Source organism: Convolutriloba macropyga, chromosome 15 (assembly GCF_964194025.1).
Source record: "Convolutriloba macropyga chromosome 15, txConMacr16.3, whole genome shotgun sequence".
Lineage (NCBI taxonomy): Eukaryota > Metazoa > Xenacoelomorpha > Acoela > Convolutidae > Convolutriloba > Convolutriloba macropyga.
Window position 1 is genome coordinate 36287604 of NC_134482.1, and position 20062 is coordinate 36307665.

A 20062-nucleotide genomic window follows, 5' to 3' on the forward strand; every position below is an offset into this window, starting at 1 on the left:
TGATAGGATGGTTTGATGATTTTAGGTTCATTACTTCTGGCGTTTATGCGGCGAAGAGCAAAAAAATTGAAACATTTTTGTGCACAACAGTAACTTTTTTCGGGAAACAAAAATTTAACCACGACATTCTTTCCATTTCAATTCTTGAGTGACTTTTTCTTGCTTGATTTTTTGATTAATAGCCGCCTCAGCGTCTCAGCCGGCTATTATAGCGCTCCTATTTTTACAATTCAAAGAATTTGAATTGTATTGCGGCGCTGTCTTTTTTTAAGATCTGTTCACGCATTTTCATGATTTTTGAAGTCAAATTGGAGTAGAGATTTTGGTCACGCCGAAACAGGAAGTGGAGCTAAAAAGCGAGTGGTTTTGCGACGTGAAATTTTTTCGCTCTAAGTTTAAAGTAGAGTGAGAAAACGGTGTTTGAACAAAAATTCGCTTTCTCGCCAGTGGTTTTTTGTTCACACTTTGATTTCGGCAATTGCACTTTGATTTTTACTGTTCTTTCGATTTTTTGAATCGGATTTTTTTTTCTAAATGGTTTTCACAATCCATTCATAGTCCCGTCTAGGTCTAGTTTTCTGTTTAGTCAATGAAAATTTTTTGAATTGTACGCCAGGACTTGTCCTGCTATGTTTTTTACTTCGTCGAATAAAACTTTTTTCGCTTTACCTTAGTTCACAGCTTGTTCAACATTTTGAGTGAAATCTTTTCGACTTCTCTAGGCTAGTTTCATTCTTCTCTCATTCGGCTGTAAGTCATAGACCAGCTCAATGACAGCGTGTTTACTGTGGATCAGTGAATGTTTTGATGCTTTCCTCGACACTGTGATGATTAATTTGCGAACCGATTGAAGATAATGAAAATATGATTTTAACTCATCATAGTTAATTCAACGACTGCTAGTTTTATAAATAACTTTGATATCGGTAATCGAGCGCAGATATTGTTGGCGTTCTCATTTTTAATTGCCACCCTAATCTTATCAGCCGGCTATTATTGCGCTCCTATTTTTTTTTTACTTCGTCGAACTTTTTTTCGCTTTACCCAATTTGCCGCTTTTTCGACATTTTGCGTGAAATCTTTTGACTTCTCTAGGCTAGTTTCACTCTTCTGTCATTCTGCTCGAAGTCCTTTTAGACAGCAGTTGCTCAGCAAAGCAATTCATAATGAACAGAGTCAGTATCAAAAAACGAAATCAAAAATAATTACGAGATAAACCCATATTGCCCAATTTTAGATGCCCGTTACTCGAACTATGTTCTTAGTTACCATCTCTAATGCTTACTGGTATCTCTAATTCTTATTGGTATTGTTACTAGCCCCTGGGTCTCACTATTACTACTACTACTACTAGCCAGTAGTCTCACTGCGAAACAGGAGTATGTTCTGCTCCAAAATGATATCAAAATAGTTCGCACTTTAAAATTGATTTAACAGAAATTATTTTTTCACCAGTTTTTTCTCTTTAATCCCAATCTTGGTTATAGGAATCAACGGCGGCTTGTTTTTGGCAATCTGCTGAGTCTGTTTTGGTTTGCGCTTATTAAGAAACTAAGTCTGTTACTAAAAAAAATTCGATTGTGAGCGAGGAAAGTGCAAAGCCAGTGTGGCACAGTTGTTAATGGCACCGAGGCTTAACCGAGATGTCATGGGTTTGAACCCTTCCCTGGACAGAACCCTTCCCTGGATTTGTACGACATTAGTCGGTTTGTTTCGTTATCAAAAGAACTGCTTTGAAAACGCCTTTGTTAACAATTGCACGCTAGCAATTTGCTCCAAATGAAATTTGAATCGTTTTTAGACTAAAGTACGCAATTTTTAATTTGCAGCCTTAAAATTGAACCCTTTTTTAGCTAGCACGATCTTTTGGATCAAAAGAGTGCCTTGAGCGTTTTTGAAGGCAACTGGCCGAATAAAACAACTGGACGTGCTTTTTTTCCCCTTTACCCATTTTGCCGCTTTTTTGACGTTTTGCGTGAAATCTGTTTGACTTCTCTAGGCTAGTTTCACTCTCTGTCATTCAGCTCAAAGTCCTTTTAAACAGCAGCTGCTCAGCAGAGCAATGCAAAATGAAGAGAGTCAGTATTAAAAAATCAAAGTAAGAAATAGAAACGGGATAAACCCATAAAGCCCATTTTTAGATGCCCGGTACTTGAACTTTGTTGTCATAAGTTTTAGTTACTATCTATAACTCTTATTGGTATTGATACTAGACTCTCTAGCCTGTCACTGAGAGACAGGAGTATGTTCAATTACGAAATAACATCAAAATAAATCGCATTTAAAAAAATGTTTTTATACAAAAATCAATTTGCCGGGTATGCTTTTTTTCTCGTCACTTCATTTTCTTTCCATGACGTCTTGCCCGGTTCATTGCTGCAACGCGGTAGCTGGAGTAATTATTGGTCTTCTCTTGTTTTTTTTCAAGAGTTTTGTTACACTCATTCAACGTCACGATCACTTCGGATCTGCTTTCATTCATTCAATTCTTGTCAGTTCGACTGAATTTCGTGCGTGACGTCATTTTTCACTGATAGACGTCATTTACCCAACCATCAAATATGACTTTCCTGATCTATTAAAATTACATTTCTTTACATTAATTTCAAGGTGATAGGTCAATTGAATGCGTGTCTCTCTCTAAATGAAGGTTGTTTGGGAGCAGTTGATAGAAGCAGCAATAAGAATCTAATAAATTAATAAAATTGAGAGAAATTCTCTTCCGTTTGTTTTTTAATTGCTCTCGAACGAAGTTTGAAGCATTTATTCTAGACGTGAATTTTAATGCAAAATTTTTGCTTGACAGTTTTGTTCTGGAAGAATCTTTCGATTTGAGTTCTCATGCAATTTTTTTGTGCTTGTCTTGATTTTTACGTGAACTAAAATGCGCTTATTCTATTGCAAAGTTTTATTAGTATACCTCCAAAGCTGATTTGTTTGTTTCGTCGTCTGACGCTCTTTCGTTTTTTACTTGTTCACAAAGCAAAACAGAAAAAGTCAAATGTTCTAAATGACTTCTTCCTCACTAACGGCGTTTGCGGGTGTCATTTCTCTCTCTCTCTCTCTCTCTCTCTCTCTCTCTTACTAGTAGAAGTTTTTAGGTCCTTTGCGTGAATATGTTTTGATCATAATCGGCTAGCCTCACTCAATAAAATGACTTTTGAACTTTACAACTCAGAGTCAAAAGAACTCATGAGTGTAATAAAGGTCTCTAGTAAAAAGGCTAGTAAAGGTCGCGAGTTCATTTCGCAGCTATTCCGGTAATCTGCTGGCTATGTTCTTTTTAAGACTGCAAATCTACAAAGCTGTCGCGGCTATTATCTGGCATTCTATGAGCTATGTTGCGTTCCTGCTGTTATCGACTGAACTGCTTGCTTATTTAATCACTTTTATTGGGGTGAGGGTTTAATCTTGTGCGTGCTTGATTTTTTCGTGGTCACACGGGACTTACCTCACTTTAAAAATGACTTTTTGACTTTTTTGCTCTCTCTCTCTCTCTCGCTCTCTCTCTATCTCTCTCTCTCTCTCTAATTGAATTTGGCTTGCTTCAATGGAATGGTTTAAAGTCGAAAGGAAATATTGTGTTCTGAATAAAGTACTCGTGATGACCGCTTTACAGTACACAATCCTATATATTAAACGCGTGAGCTCTAAAATGGGACAAAATTTTTGCATGTTTAAGGGGCCTCTCGAAGCGCATGTTTAAGAGCCGCATTGAGCAGCATGGTTAAGCGAACATATCGAGAGAGGTCAGCGACCTAAAGGGCTCAATGTAGATGGGCGAGAACCGAACCTGGGACAAAAGACTGTTAGTCAGGTGCAGTTACCACGAGGCTAAGAGGGCTAGAAAGTATGCTCGTACAGAGGGAGGATTTACTGTCCTGGGTACTACCTGCTTTTTTAACGCTCCCGAACTAAGTTTGAATTTCTTATTGTAAACGTGTGTTTTCTGCAAAGTTTTAGCTTTAAAGATTCTGCGCTATTCTAGAACACTCCTAGCTTTCAACTAAGTTCCTCGCGCTTTAATTTTTGATTTTTGTGTGATTTCAAATGCTCTCAATCTGAAATATATTTATTGATACGATAAAAGCGATTGTGAGAAACGGTGGCATGTAGTCGTTATAGCGGAGTTGGTAAGAAGCAGGACTGCTATTCTGAGGGTCGAGGGTTCGAAACCGTGTCGGGTACCCTCAATTTTGTAGACATGAAAATTTCTAATCGACACAATGCCGCCTGTTGTTCGAGAGCACCTCTTGCGACGCTGAGTTGTTTTATGTTCCTGGATGTATTTGCGGGATGAAAAATGCTAAGGCTTCCTATATATTAAACGCATGAGATCTAAATGGGACAAAATTTTTGCAAGTTTAAGGGGCATCTCGAAGCGCATGTTTAAGAGCGGCATTGAGTAGCATGGTTAAGCGATTATACCGAAAGATGTCCATGACCTAAAAGGCTCAAAGTAGATGGGTGAGAACCGAACATGGGACAGAAGGCTGTCAGTCAGGCACAGTTAACACGAGGCTAAGAGGGCTTGAAAGTATGATCACACCGTGGGAGGATTTACTGTCCTGGGTACTACGTGTTTTTCAGTTGCTCCCGTACTGAGTTCGAAGTTCTTATTGTAAACGTGTGTTTTTCTGCAAAGTTTCAGCTGTACAGATTCTGCGCTATTCTAGACCACTCTTAGCTTTCAACTAAGTTTTTCACGATTTACCTTTTGATTTTTGCGTGATCTCTAATGCTCTCAATCTAAAATATGTTTATTGATAAAAATAAAAGCTATTGTGAGAAAGGGTTGCTTGTAGTATTTATAGCGCAGTTGGTAAGCTGGAGAACTGCTACTCTGACGGTCAAGGGTTCAAATGCGTGTCGGGTACCTTCCCTTTTGCAGACAATGAAAATTTCTAATCAACACCATGGCGCCTGGCGTTCGAGAGCAATTTCTGCGACGCGAGTTGGTTTATGTTCCCGTGTGTGCGTGTGTTTGGGGGACGAAAAATGGCAATTGTTTTCTCTTTGTGGCAATTCGTCTTTGGATTCGCTTAGTCCTTTCTTTGTTTCTTTTTTTTTTCAAATCTTTGAATGACGGTTTTTCGTAAAAACCACGGGGATTTTCCCTTTAGTATTGTTGCCCCAAACAAATTTTAGAGCAATCATTTTTCTGACTCTTTCTTTCTTCTTTTCTTTCTTTCTTTCTCTCTGTGTCTCTCTTTGTTTCCCTCTCTCTCTCTCTCTCTCTCTCTCTCTCTCTCTCTCTCTCTGTTTCTCTCTCCCTCGCTCTCTGTGTGTGTGTATGTGTGTTTCGTCCTCTCTCTTTCTTCTCTTTCCTCCGTTCCTCTCTCTCTATCTCGTCTTTCTTTCTTCTGTTTCTCTCTCGTTGTTTAATTCTCTATTTTTCTATTCTCAAATTTAATGATCAAGAAAACCAGTTGAGCAAATAGTCGCCCCAAGAAGCGGGAGGCCAAGACAGAATACACCTAGAGCTTCAAACAGACTGAATTGGAAAAATCAATCAGCTCTCTCTGTCCTCCATCGAATAACCACAGGTTGCGCTTTATTTTATAGCTGTTGAGTTGCGGTTCTATTACCATTATCCATAAAATTGCTATGAAACTAAGTTTTGAGCAATTTTAGTCGTATTGTCTAATCTTCCTCTATTATATTAAACACCAGTCTCAATTGAGCACAATAGTTAACATTGCTCCTATCGTAGCATGTTTTAGGGGACCTTAATCATACAACCTAGCGAATAATAAATGCTTTCGAGACGCCCTTTGCCATCATATATTAAGCTCCTATTATGCACATTTTTCGCGCTCATTAAGAAGGCGGTATAGCAAAAACAAGCGAGTCACAAACGCCATTGTCCAGAAATTTGCTGTAGAATGAGCAAAGGACAAGTGCAATACGCATAGTTAGCATAATTGGTGAGACCTATGCCTGTTAAGCAAGGGGTATGGGTTCGAACAGAAACCTTAACTTCGTTTAAACCTCTTATTCGTGTAAATGATTTTCTTGTTATAGTTTTGCGGGCCTGCTAGTACTAAATTATTTGAAGAGATCACAATAATGATTTGAAAGAAAACTATTTTTTACAGTATTTTGAGACTACAGGTCTATCGCAGCTATTGTCTAGCATACTGTCAGCTATATTTTCTTACGCGAGAAAGGGAATACCATTTCGATTGGTGATTTTTCCGCATGGAATCGAAGAATCAGTAGCAAAATACAAAAATTATCAAAGATCTTCATTTTGTTTGCCATTGTTTAATAGTCTATTGTCATCTCTGGGAAAACGAAATTTAGAACATCTAACCTTAAATATTCTATAGAAAATTAATTTTTGACCATGAAAAGTTGTTTTCATGACGTTGTGAACTAATGAGTATTTTTGTCCGTAGTAAATTACCTCTGATGCAGGTTTGGCAAAGACATCGACATTGTGGACAATGTAATCACGAATATAATCAAGACGTTCCTTCAGTGTATTCTGGTTGTATTGACAACTATATTCGCTATCTCCCTGGCTATACCGGCATTCCTGGTTGTCCTGGTGCCTCTCGTCATTGTCTACCTTGCAGTCTTGGTAAGTAGGAGCTCTTCTCTGAACAAATATCGGAAGGGTTGTTTTTTTTGTCCCCCAATTTTGAAACGCATCACGATCGAGCGGATTGAATTAGGATTCCTAAGATTTTTCGGCTGAATTCTTTCAGTTTGAGCCTTCAGCAGTTTTAAGCGACACGAAATTTAATGGCCCACAAACATAAGCCTTGATGGTCATCATATAATTGCTGTCTTCTAGATAATGATCGTTTTTCATTAGTTTAAATACAGGTTATTTAAACAGGATAATTCAGGATAATTTTAAGAAAGAAAGACCTTTGGTAAATGTCTTGTCGGTTCGACTCGGGGCGGCAATTCAACTCCTTTCTCAGTTTTAAATTCGTGCTTGAAATGAATTAAATTGTTTTCAGTACAATAATAACAATACGAAACTGTTGATATATAGTTAGATGGATCCATTTCAAGCAGATAATATCTGTATAAAATTTAGGCCAGTATCAAAAAAGTTAATACGAAGACGGATGCAATAAGAACACTTTTAGCCTATGCAGGTATTTAGCTTCGAACCTCCTCTTTATTTTCAAGAACCCGGTTGGTTTTTGTTCTAGAAATTTTACGTGGCCACATCGCGGCAAGTGAAGCGCATTGAGTCAATGTGGAAATCGCCTCTTTACTCCAATTTTGGGGAGACATTACAGGGATTGACAGACATCAGGGCATACCAGATGAACGACTATTTCATTCGTAAGAACCAGGAATTAGTGGACACCCTCGTCAAGACAACATACGGAAATATGGTCATGAATAGGTAAGTAGTTGCGTAAAACATGTTAAAAAATCTCATGATTGTTTGCGTCGATCTATTCTGTTCCCTTCACTTCCCCCAGGCTTAGTAAAGCTATAACCACCTGGACACATGCTATTAATAGGTCTCAAATGTAATTTGGAGAAAGTATTGTGATAGTGTGTCCCTTTCTACGCCGAATTTTTGACTGACAGTTTGAATTTTGGGACTTTTTGCCCTTTGATTTTGAGACTTGTAAATTCGGTTTACTTTTCGTTTACGTTTTTAACATCTGCCATCCGCTACTTAAAGAGCTAGTATATAGGCGCTCGAGCTTTATAATTTGTAATGTATTGGAGTTTGCGTTGTATTGGTGCTTTTTCTTTCCTTCAAGATGTGTTCACACTTACTTAATTGCCCTCGAATGAAATTTGTTGCAATTATTGTACACTTGTGCCTTTTTATGCAGGTTTTTACCTGGCCGTCTTTCAATTCCGTTTTTACCTGGCCGTCTTGAAATTCCGTCTTTCAAAACGAAAAAAGCCCGGAGGGCACTAGCTGTCTGAGTAGATCTTAGTCAACCAAGCGTCGCTGTCTCCGATAGTGAAGCGGTCGATTATTTATAGCGCTTTGATTCAAGTGTCACAAATTAGATGTCTATCTAAGTCTATTTTTGCCCTAAAACTTAGTGTCCTGAATTAGGACATTACGTTTAGGGCAAACAAATTACACTTTTAGTTCTTTAAGTATAAGTTTAATCTTTCAAGCTAAGCTCTCTGCCTCGAAGTTTTAGTGACCGATGAAATCGTACCCTGTGTTCTCTACGTGTGCGGTTCACTCAAATTGATCAGTGTAGCGTTAGGAGGTGGGTAACCATGGAATAAAAGAAACTGGCGAAGTGGGAGGTCATGAAGTCACAGATTTATGTCAATGCTAGCGTTTGTTTTGTAGTATGTACAGTGCTAAAGTTTTGGCGTTTGGCGATTTTCCGGGTATGTTTATTTATGCGATTTTTCGCTTGACTAATTTTTCGTTTGACCCCGTTTGACTGTTCGTCCTCAAATACGGGATAGACAGGTAACGCCCGGAGAGCTTTACGTCTGACTAAACTAAGTATCCCATTCACCTAAACTGGCTTGGAGACGTAATTTCATGGTGTGAAGGGCGGTGCTGAGAAACACCTCACTTGACCCCCACCCCGCACTTGACTTCCTCACCTCCTCAACCTCATTACATTACAGGACACGCCCAACCCAACCCGCTCCCCTCGCCGCGCTCACCGCCACCCCCTTCATGCCCACCCAAGCCCCTAAATTAAGCTAGAGTTAGACACAATATACCGCAGCAACTACAGATGAACATAACTGCTCGCCAGTTGTTTGAGAGCAATTCACTCGACGCTAGTGGGTTATGTTTAATTGCTCCCAGACGAATTTTGTAGCAATTATATTAGTCCTGTCGGTCTTTTGTATGCAATTTTTTGCGTGACCGATTTTTCGTCTGAGATAAACAGGTAGTGCCCAGCGGTCATTAAGTTCTCTTAGATCTTTAAAGCTCACTAGTATGCGATTCATAGAAACTGTTTTGGAGACTTATGGTGTGAAGGGCGGTTCTTACAGGTTGATACTCAACCCCCCCCCCCCCCACCCCACAACAATCCCCCCACCCCACAACAACCCCCCATCAGAACCCCCCATTTTACGCCCCTCCCCCCAATCCCCACCCCTGCACATCTTTCAGGCCGGCAAGGGCTCGGTGCAGCCAAAGACCCCTCCCCGCCGTTGCCCCCATCCCCCCCCCCCCACAGGTGCATCCCCTTCAATTAAGCTAAAGCTATCCTCACTAAACCGTGCCTAGCTACTTACGAAGCCAACCGCTCGCCGGTCGTTTGGGAGCAATCCGCCCGAAATTAGTCGGTTATGTTAATTATTATAATAAAATTAGTTTCTAATGTTTTGCGCTTTTTATATTTTCATCTGTTTGGGCCTGAAGCGCTAATGAATTTAATGGCTGCCAAGTGTTTGCTCTCTACGGTTCTTGTGGGAAAGTATTTATTGTAAAATTTGAAATCCAGAAATTTTTTCTAATAATGTAGAAGTAAAATCAAAGGAAACAGGTCAAGCGACCAAGGTTGGACATTGAGTTATCTTGCATCAGGATATCTTTCATTAGAACAATTTTTTTGTATTATAATAAACATAGCTTTCAGCTCAGAAGCAGTACTCTCAATAATTTTGCAATTAAGTTAAAACTGCTTGCCAAATTAGAAAACTTCGGACACTACGTTTAAAAAGGCCAATGTAGGTTAAGGTCGAACTTTTTTTCGCTTTACCATTTTGACGCTTTTTCAGCATTTTGCGTGAAATATTTTTTGACTTCTCTAGGCTAGTTTCTCTCTTCTTTCATTCTGCTAAAACTGAATTTGAACATCAGTTGCTCAGCAAAGCAATTCAAAATGAACAGAGTCAGAATAAGAAATTGAATTCGATATCTGCTATTCTTTCAATCCCAATCATGTTTATTGGAATCAACGGCGGCTATTTTCCGGCAATCTGCCGGGTATGTTTTTTTACTTCGTCGAATAAAAGTTTTTGCTTTACCTTAGTTCACAGCTTGCTCAACATTTTGTGTGAAATCTTTTTGACTTCTCTAGGTTAGTTTCACTTTTAACCAATTAGAAATTTTTATTATTTAAATAGTTGACGCATGTTCAAATTAGTTTTAAGTTAGAAAAATGTACAAACATATCACACGTTGAGAACTTTGACAAAAACGTTTTACTGTAGGGATACTAGCTGGAATACTGTTTTTTTTAATTGCTCTTGAACGAAGTTCATAGCATTTATTGTAAACGTGTGTGTCTTTTTTATGCAAATTTTTTGCTTGACTTTTTTGCGTTTTTCTTCTAGAACATTCTTTGACTTCTCAAGTGACTTTTTCACGCTTTCGTTCTTCATTTTTGAGTGATCTCTATTGCTCCGAAGTAAAGCTAATTTTAAATCGGTTGCAGAATAGGAGAGTTAAGTAATCTGTAGCGCAGTGGTTAATCGCTCTCAAACGAAGTTTGTAGCAATTATATTAGTCCTGTCGGTCTTTTTTTAATGCGATTTTTCGCTTGACCGATTTTTCGTCTGACGCTTTTGACTTTTCGTCCTCAAAAACGGGATAAACAGGTAGCGCCCAGCGGGCATTAAGTGCTCTTAGAGCCTTTCAGCTGTGTTTCAGCTCAAACTGTTTTGGAGACTTATACTTATGGTGTGAAGAGGGCGGTTCTTAGAGGTTGAAGACACCCACCCCACTGATGACCCCCCCTATTGCCCCCAACCCCCCATCGCGCTTTTGCCCCCCCCCCCCACCCTAGTGTTGCCCCCTCCCCCCAATTAGCCCCGGTGCAACCTCCCATGGCTGCTACTGACGAACAGCTGCTTGCTAAAAACGCAAATTTATACTATTTTGTAATTTTTTTCAAGCTTTTTGAAAATTTTTGACATTTTTTGATTTTTAACAGCCCCAGGTGTCAAGTAACCTTCTTTAGGTTTTAAAAATAGATTACTGCGTAGGTTCTAGTGGCAATGTAATGGTTTCAACATTTTACCATCACGAATTTTAGCATTTTTTTGAGAAAACGTGCAATTTTTTTTTACATTTTTTTTTCCTTAGTCAGGTCTTACCAGACCCAGGGGCCAGAAAACATTCTATGGGGTTTGATAATAAGTTACTGACAAATTTTTAATGGCAATGGAATTAATGGAATAGTTTTTCAACTTTTTAATTTCACAAATTTTAGCAATTTTTTTTTTTAGAAAACTTGTTTTTTTTGAAATTTTTTGTCGGTTTTTAGATTTTCGTATTCTCAAGAACCACGGAATTTTCTCTAGGGTTTGATTATATGTTACTGCATCGTTTGTAGATGTAATGGAATGTTCTTCAATATTTTAACATCACTAATTTAAGCAATTTTTTAAAATATTTGCAGTTTCATGTTTTTTAATTTTCTCCGGCAACAGAGGCCCTGGCACCTCCTCCAAGGTTTGATAATAAGCTGCTGCATAGTTTCTAGAGTTAATGGGATTGTGATCAACTTTTTTTATGACTCCGGCTTTAGTAATATTTAAAAACTTTAAAACGTTTAGTTTAAAAGTAAAAAAATTGAACTTTTCAAGTTTTTGGAAAATTTTTATGCTCCAAGCGTATGGATCTTTATGTGCCAGCGAAACTATTTCAGGTCTGAAACAGGGATACTTGATAGTCTCTTGAGACAAGGAAATGGTTCTTAAGATACTATTGTCATGAATTTCAGCAAGATTTAGTTAAAATTTGCAATTTTCAAATTTTTTCCATATTTGTGCCCTTTTCTGAGGGCAGTTTTTTCTATATGATTTATTTATTAACAAGGTTACAAAACTAGAAGTTGCATTGTCGAATCCAATCATGGAATATAATCATGTCTCCTCTCTTTCGGTTGGGGTTCCTTTCCTTCTCTTTCTCGTTCACGTTTTGTCTCTCTCTCACTCTTTTTGTTGATTCAGCACTTCAGCTGCTGTTTTGGCGTAATGTCACCATCTCTGATCCTCAATGAGTTATAGTTGAAATGTTTTTTGTCATAAATGATCTAACAGGCACTTTTATCAAACCGTTGTTAATTGCTCTCAAAAGCAATTTAAAGCAAATATATTAATCCTGTTTCTTTTATACAATTTTTCGCTTGTCGATTTTTTGTCTGAATCATTTGTCTTTCGTATTCAGAAACGGGATAAAGAGGTAGCTCCCTGAGGTCACTAAATCGTGGCTAGCTGTTGACGAAGCCAACCGCCGCTGGTCGTTAGGGAGCAGTTCGCCCGACGTTAGTCGGTTATGTTTAGTGATTGTGGCTGTGGATCGGGAGGTCAGTGGTTCGAATCCGCTTGCTAAAAACAGCCGCTTGCTAAAAACGCAAATTTATACTATTTTGAAATTTTTTTTCAAGCTTTATGAAATTTTTTGACATTTTTTTGTTTTTTATCAGCCCTAGGTGTCAAGGAACCTTCTCTAGGGTTTGACATTAGGTTACTGCATTGTTTCTAATGGTAACGGAATGGTTTCAACATTTTAGCATCACGAATTTCAGCAATTTTTTGACAAAACGTGCAATTTTTTCAATTTTTTGACATTTTTTTCCTTATTCAGGTCTTTCCAGACCCAGGGGCCAGAAAACATCCTATGGGGTTTGATAATAAGGTACTGACAAATTTTATACGGTCATGGATTAGTTTTTCAACTTTTTAATCTCACAAGTTTTAGCAATTTTTTTTATAAAACTTGCAATTTTTTTAAAGTTTTTGAAATTTTTTGTCATTTTATTTAGATTTTCGTATTCTCAAGAACCACGGAATTTTCTCTAGGGTTTGATTATATGTTACTGCATCGTTTGTAGATGTAATGGAATGTTCTTCAATATTTTAACATCACTAATTTAAGCAATTTTTTAAAATATTTGCAGTTTCATGTTTTTTAATTTTTTCCGGCAACAGAGGCCCTGGCACCTCCTCCAAGGTTTGATAATAAGCTGCTGCATAGTTTCTAGAGTTAATGGGATTGTGATCAATTTTTTTTATGACTCCAGTTTTAGTAATATTTAAAAACTTTAAAACGTTTAGTTTAAAAGTAAAAAAAAAATTAAACTTTTCAAGTTTTTGGAAAATTTTTATGTTCCAAGCGTATGGATCTTTATGTGCCAGCGAAACTATTTCAGGTCTGAAACAGGGATACTTGATAGTCTCTTGAGACAAGGAAATGGTTCTTAAGATACTATTGTCATGAATTTCAGCAAGATTTTGTTAAAATTTGCAATTTTCAAATTTTTTCCATATTTGTGCCCTTTTCTGAGGGCAGTTTTTTCTATATGATTTATTTATTAACAAGGTTACAAAACTAGAAGTTGCATTGTCGAATCCAATCATGGAATATAATCATGTCTCCTCTCTTTCGGTTGGGGTTCCTTTCCTTCTCTTTCTCGTTCACGTTTTGTCTCTCTCTCACTCTTTTTGTTGATTCAGCACTTCAGCTGCTGTTTTGGCGTAATGTCACCATCTCTGATCCTCAATGAGTTATAGTTGAAATGTTTTTTGTCATAAATGATCTAACAGGCACTTTTATCAAACCGTTGTTAATTGCTCTCAAAAGCAATTTAAAGCAAATATATTAATCCTGTTTCTTTTATACAATTTTTCGCTTGTCGATTTTTTGTCTGAATCATTTGTCTTTCGTATTCAGAAACGGGATAAAGAGGTAGCTCCCTGAGGTCACTAAATCGTGGCTAGCTGTTGACGAAGCCAACCGCTCGCTGGTCGTTTGAGAGCAGTTCGCCCGACGTTAGTCGGTTATGTTTAGTGATTGTGGCTGTGGATCGGGAGGTCAGTGGTTCGAATCCGACAGTTTTTTGTTTTTTATCAGCCCATGGTGTCAAGGAACCTTCTCTAGGGTTTGACAATAGGTTACTGCATTGTTTCTAATGGTAACGGAATGGTTTCAACATTTTAGCATCACGAATTTCAGCAATTTTTTGACAAAACGTGCAATTTTTTCAATTTTTTGTTATTTTTTTTCCTTATTCAGGTCTTTCCAGACCCAGGGGCCAGAAAACATCCTATGGGGTTTGATAATAAGGTACTGACAAATTTTATACGGTCATGGATTAGTTTTTCAACTTTTTAATCTCACAAGTTTTAGCAATTTTTTTATAAAACTTGCAATTTTTTTAAAGTTTTTGAAATTTTTTGTCATTTTATTTAGATTTTCGTATTCTCAAGAACCACGGAATTTTCTCTAGGGTTTGATTATATGTTACTGCATCGTTTGTAGATGTAATGGAATGTTCTTCAATATTTTAACATCACCAATTTAAGCAATTTTTTAAAATATTTGCAGTTTTTTTCATGTTTTTGAATTTTTTCCGGCAACAGAGGCCCTGGCACCTCCTCCAAGGTTTGATAATAAGCTGCTGCATAGTTTCTAGAGTTAATGGGATTGTGATCAACTTTTTTATGACTCCGGCTTTAGTAATATTTAAAAACTTTGAAACGTTTAGTTTAAAAGTAAAAAAATAAACTTTTCAAGTTTTTGGAAAATGTTCCAAGCGTATGGATCTCTATGTGCCAGTAAATCTGTTTCAGGTCTGAAACAGGGATACTTGATAGTCGCTTGAGACAAGGAAATGGTTCTTAAGATTCTATTGTCTTGAATTTCAGCAAGATTTTGTTAAAATTTGCAATTTTCAAATTTTTTCCATATTTGTGCCCTATTCTGAGGGCAGTTTTTTTTATATGATTTATTTATTAACAAGGTTACAAAACTAGAAGTTGCATTGTCGAATCCAATCATGGAATATATTCCTGTCTCCTTCTCTCTTTCGGTTGGGGTTCCTTTCCTTCTCTTTCTCGTTCACGTTTTATCTCTCTCTCTCTCTCTCACTCTTTTTGTTGATTCAGCGCTTCAGCTGCTGTTGTGGCGTAATGTCACCATCTCTGATCCTCAATGAGTTATAGTTGAAATGTTTTTTATCATAAATGATCTAACAGGCACTTTTATCAAACCGTTGTTAATTGCTCTCAAAAGCAATTTAAAGCAAATATATTAATCCTGTTTCTTTTATACAATTTTTCGCTTGTCGATTTTTTGTCTGAATCATTTGTCTTTCGTATTCAGAAACGGGATAAAGAGGTAGATCCCTGAGGTCACTAAATCGTGGCTAGCTGTTGACGAAGCCAACCGCTCGCTGGTCGTTTGAGAGCAGTTCGCCCGACGTTATTCGGTTATGTTTAGTGATTGTGGATCGGGAGGTCAGTGGTTCGAATCCGCTTGCTAAAAACAGCCGCTTGCTAAAAACGCAAATTTATACTATTTTGCAATTTTTTTCAAGCTTTTTGAAATTTTTTTGACATTTTTGTGTTTTTTATCAGCCCTAGGTGTCAAGGAACCTTCTCTAGGGTTTGATAATAGGTTACTGCATTGTTTCTAATGGTAACGGAATGGTGTCAACATTTTAGCATCACGAACTTCAGCAATTTTTTGACAAAACGTGCAATTTTTCAATTACTGGACATTTTTTTCCTTATTTAGGTCTTTCCAGACCCAGGGGCAAGAAAATATCCTATGGGGCTTGATAATAAGGTACTGACAAATTTTATACGGTCATGGATTAGTTTTTCAACTTTTTAATGTCACGAATTTTAGCAATTTTTTGATAAAACTTGCTTTTTTTAAAGTTTTTGGTAGGTTTTTAGATTTTTTCAGCCTTATGAGAAACGGAACCTCCTCTAGGGTTTGACGATAGGTTACTGAATAGTTTCTAGATTAAACGGAATGTCTTGCAAGATTTTAACATCACCAATTTTAGCATATTTTTGATATTTTTTGCCATTTTTTTTCCAATTTTTTAACATTTATAGTCATTATTCAGTTTTTTTGAGCCTGAAGGGTCAAAAAAGCCTCCTTTGGGGTTTGATAATAAGTTACTGGAAAATTTTTTTTGGTCATGGATTAATTTTCAACTTTTTAATATCACAAGTTTTAGCAATTTTTTTTATAAAACTTGCAATTTTTTTAAAGATTTTGAAATTTTTTGTCATTTTATTTAGATTTTCGTATTCTCAAGAACCACGGGATTTTCTCTAGGGTTTGATTATATGTTACTGCATCGTTTGTAGATGTAATGGAATGTTCTTCAATATTTTAACATCACCAATTTAACCAATTTTTTAAAATATTTGCAGTTTTTTTCATGTTTTTGAATTTTTTCCGGCAACAGAGGCCCTGGCACCTCCTCCAAGGTTTGATAATAAGCTGCTGCATAGTTTCTAGAGTTAATGGGATTGTGATCAATTTTTTTTATGACTCCAGTTTTAGTAATATTTAAAAACTTTAAAACGTTTAGTTTAAAAGTAAAAAAAAAATTAAACTTTTCAAGTTTTTGGAAAATTTTTATGTTCCAAGCGTATGGATCTTTATGTGCCGGTGAAACTATTTCAGTTCTGAAACAGGGATACTTGATAGTCTCTTGAGACAAGGAAATGGTTCTTAAGATACTATTGTCATGAATTTCAGCAAGATTTTGTTAAAATTTGCAATTTTCAAATTTTTTCCATATTTGTGCCCTTTTCTGAGGGCAGTTTTTTCTATATGATTTATTTATTAACAAGGTTACAAAACTAGAAGTTGCATTGTCGAATCCAATCATGGAATATAATCATGTCTCCTCTCTTTCGGTTGGGGTTCCTTTCCTTCTCTTTCTCGTTCACGTTTTGTCTCTCTCTCACTCTTTTTGTTGATTCAGCACTTCAGCTGCTGTTTTGGCGTAATGTCACCATCTCTGATCCTCAATGAGTTATAGTTGAAATGTTTTTTGTCATAAATGATCTAACAGGCACTTTTATCAAACCGTTGTTAATTGCTCTCAAAAGCAATTTAAAGCAAATATATTAATCCTGTTTCTTTTATACAATTTTTCGCTTGTCGATTTTTTGTCTGAATCATTTGTCTTTCGTATTCAGAAACGGGATAAAGAGGTAGCTCCCTGAGGTCACTAAATCGCGGCTAGCTGTTGACAAAGCCAACGGTTCGCTGGTCGTTTGAGAGCAATTCGCCCGACGTTAGTCGGTTATGTTTAGTGATTGTGGCTGTGGATCGGGAGGTCCGTGATTCGAATCCCGGCGGGGGACAGGTTTTTTGCACCCTAAAGAAAAATTTATCTAGGCTACAGCCCCTGAATTAAATTGCCTCGCCTGTCGTTCAAAAGCAATTCTTCCGACATTTGTCGGTTTATGTTTTAATTCTCTCGTATTGAAGTACTCTTTTTGATATTATTCTACTAACTTGTACTAGTAGATGGAAACCAATGGCGGCTATTTTCGGCAATCTGCGGGTTGTTTTGAGTATTCATACAACAATTATACTTGCTCAAAAGAGCCAAATAAAATTGATTAACAACGCAAATTAAGTCAATTCATCAGGGCAATCTGCTGTTGGTTTTTCAAAAGCAATTGATATAATAAATTTTCCCTATCTTTTGACAGTTCTTGTTTTGATCGCAATTTAGAGTACAGCATTTTCTGGAGAAAATTTACCGGTAACTGCTCGCTATAGGTTTTTATGTTGTATTTTTACCCTGGCTCCTGTCGACAGAAACTGGATAAGCAGATAAATTTTGTGCAATGAAGGCAAATTTTGCATCTTCTTTGTTTGTTCCTGAAACTGCTCAGCCAACACTTTGTGGGATGGATTTAACGTGTGGTACAGAGGAAATTTTTTGGACACGTTATTTTGCATTTTTTCAGTATCATTTGGATTTCGTGTTTTTTCAATTTGTTAGATTCATTCTTCCTTCGAATTTTTTTCTTCTATATAGTGTTTTGATACGTTTGATACCATTCTATATTGATTTTCACGACCGCAATTTTTAACACATTGTTATTATCTGCTCTCAAACGAAGTTGGTAGCAGTTATATTGTTGTCTTTTTTATGTGATTTTTCGCTGGACCGATTTTTCATCTGAGCCATTTGCCTTTTTGTCCTCAAAGACGGGATAAATAGGTAGAGCCCAGAGGGCTTTAAGTGGCTAAGGAGCTCTGTTAGAGCCCTACGCCTTAGTAGTCTCCTAGTGTGCGATTTACTGAAAGTGTTTTGAGACAATTTCAGGGTGTGAAGGGCGGTTCTTAATCTTGTTAAAAGTTTGGCCCCCTCATTCACCGCCCTTTAGGTCACCCCCACCCCACAAACGGCCTTCGAGACCCGCCGTCCACCCTCCTCCAAACTGGCGATTTGGTCTCCCCTCTCGTTCAACTCCCACAATCCTATCCCCTCATAGCTTGCCACACACACCGCTCACACCCCTTAGTGTTAGCATTCTAAGACCCAGCTGGCTAGTACCGAAGCCAACGGCTCGCCGGTCGTTTGAGAGCAATTCGGACGACGTTAGTCGGTTATGTTCTGATAATTGTGACATTGTCTTGTTTGTGTCTGTTTGGGTTTAAAGATAAAAGTGGTACGAGATCGTTTCCGTTTGTGCCCCCCAGCTTTGTGGGTGCATATTATTTGCACCCCTCCAGAAGCACATGCCAGTTTTTTATAGTATTTTACCAGGCAAGCAACATGCTCTTGAACGAGGGGTACATAGCGTACTGAGGGGCATGAACGGAAAAGATCTTTATAAGTTGCAGGTTTTTTGAAGACAACCAAAAAATTTTCCGGTAAGTTTTCCAACTGAGTGAATTTCGCTATGGCGCTATTTTCTGTTTGTCGAAGGAACTTCCCTCGACATTCTTTAAATCTTTACAGGATTTCATTAGGCTATTGTTCGTTTGAACAAGTGCACCTTTCGCGGAATTTAAGACCCTCTCAAGCGTTGTAATTTTAAACCTGAACGCGATTGCTGATAATTACGACTGATGCGCTGAATATATGAAATATGTGAAAATATGAATAATATGTATAATAGTTATATGTATGACAAGGAGGCTCGGTAATGTGCGATCGTACATAAGGTTCCGACCCCGCTCATCCTCAATTTTGGCATAATTGTTAAATATTTTCAAAGTCAAAACGACCATAAGCTTTCAAGTAATAAACTAGATACAAGAATTTGGAACTAATTAGGAAGCGAATTGGACCTTTCACTAGTGAGCTTTGATTTTAAATGTTCTGTTATTTAATTAATATATAAAATTGATCAATTTTTTTTTTAAAAAAAAGGCCGATTGATTCAATCCGAATTATTTTCTGATTGTAACAGTCCAAGATTGGTCCAAAACTAGCTCTGCTAATGCTGTTTGTCCATTGAGGACACTTAATTTTTCGAATGTTATAGATATAGATATCTTGTTAGTTAAAAAACCAAAAATAATTGCTGCGTTTTTGATAATCAACGAGTAACGTTAGCAAAAAATGGCAAGATTTAATTACGGAGCACTCGCGACGGAAGTTGAAGTAAGAATAGCCCACTTTTGAGTTTACAAAGATTGTGTTAGTGGTGTTTGGGTGTGTACTTCCTGAAAATTCAATCAAAATGGACTAACAAAATTTATTTCGTGCTGTTTTTGATGAAAAAGTCTGAATATTTAGCCAGAATTTTTGACAAAAAAATTAAATAAAAATAGCCGACCATATTTTTTGGTCTTTAATAATAAAATCACCTTCATCTTAAAAAATAACAAATTTTAGCAAAATTAGCGAAATATTAGTAAAAAAATTCCGGAAAATGTGAATAAAATCAACGGAATTCACTCTATTTTCTCAAAAGTTTAAACCTCGATAACTCCCTGTAAAAAACGAAAATAAAAAAGATCTTTTTAATTCCATATTCTACGCTGGACAAGCTTTCTGATAATACCTCAACTCTCTACTATGAATATATCGATCGGCCAAAATTGTCTGAACAAAAAAAAACCCTTTTGAGTATATAGTTCCTCCCCCTCAAGAGGGGTCGGAACAAAAAGTGGCGAATTGTGTCCTGGAAAATTCCGTCAACAGGATGAACATGAATCAAATTCTGATTTTCACCGTGGACAAGTTTTCACAAATTGTCGTTATAAATTGTCGTTATCTTTTACCTTACTGAAACGGCGATTCCGATCAATTTGAAGTTAGACAAATGTAAAAACATTACACTTTAAGACAAAGTTTTGGAACTTTAAAATCAAATGGAGGTCCTTGACTTAGCATTACCATATTTGGTAGGCAAC

General features: G+C 37.0%; 1 protein-coding gene across 1 annotated transcript in view; it reads left to right on the forward strand.

Moving 5' to 3' along the window:
- The window catches only part of LOC142353881 (multidrug resistance-associated protein 1-like), a 653144-nt gene that overhangs the window by 620357 nt on the left and 12725 nt on the right, over positions 1-20062 (forward strand). Inside the window, 2 exon segments of the mRNA XM_075406110.1 lie at positions 6421-6586; positions 7173-7372. Of these exon segments, the coding sequence (XP_075262225.1) occupies positions 6421-6586; positions 7173-7372 (366 nt within the window).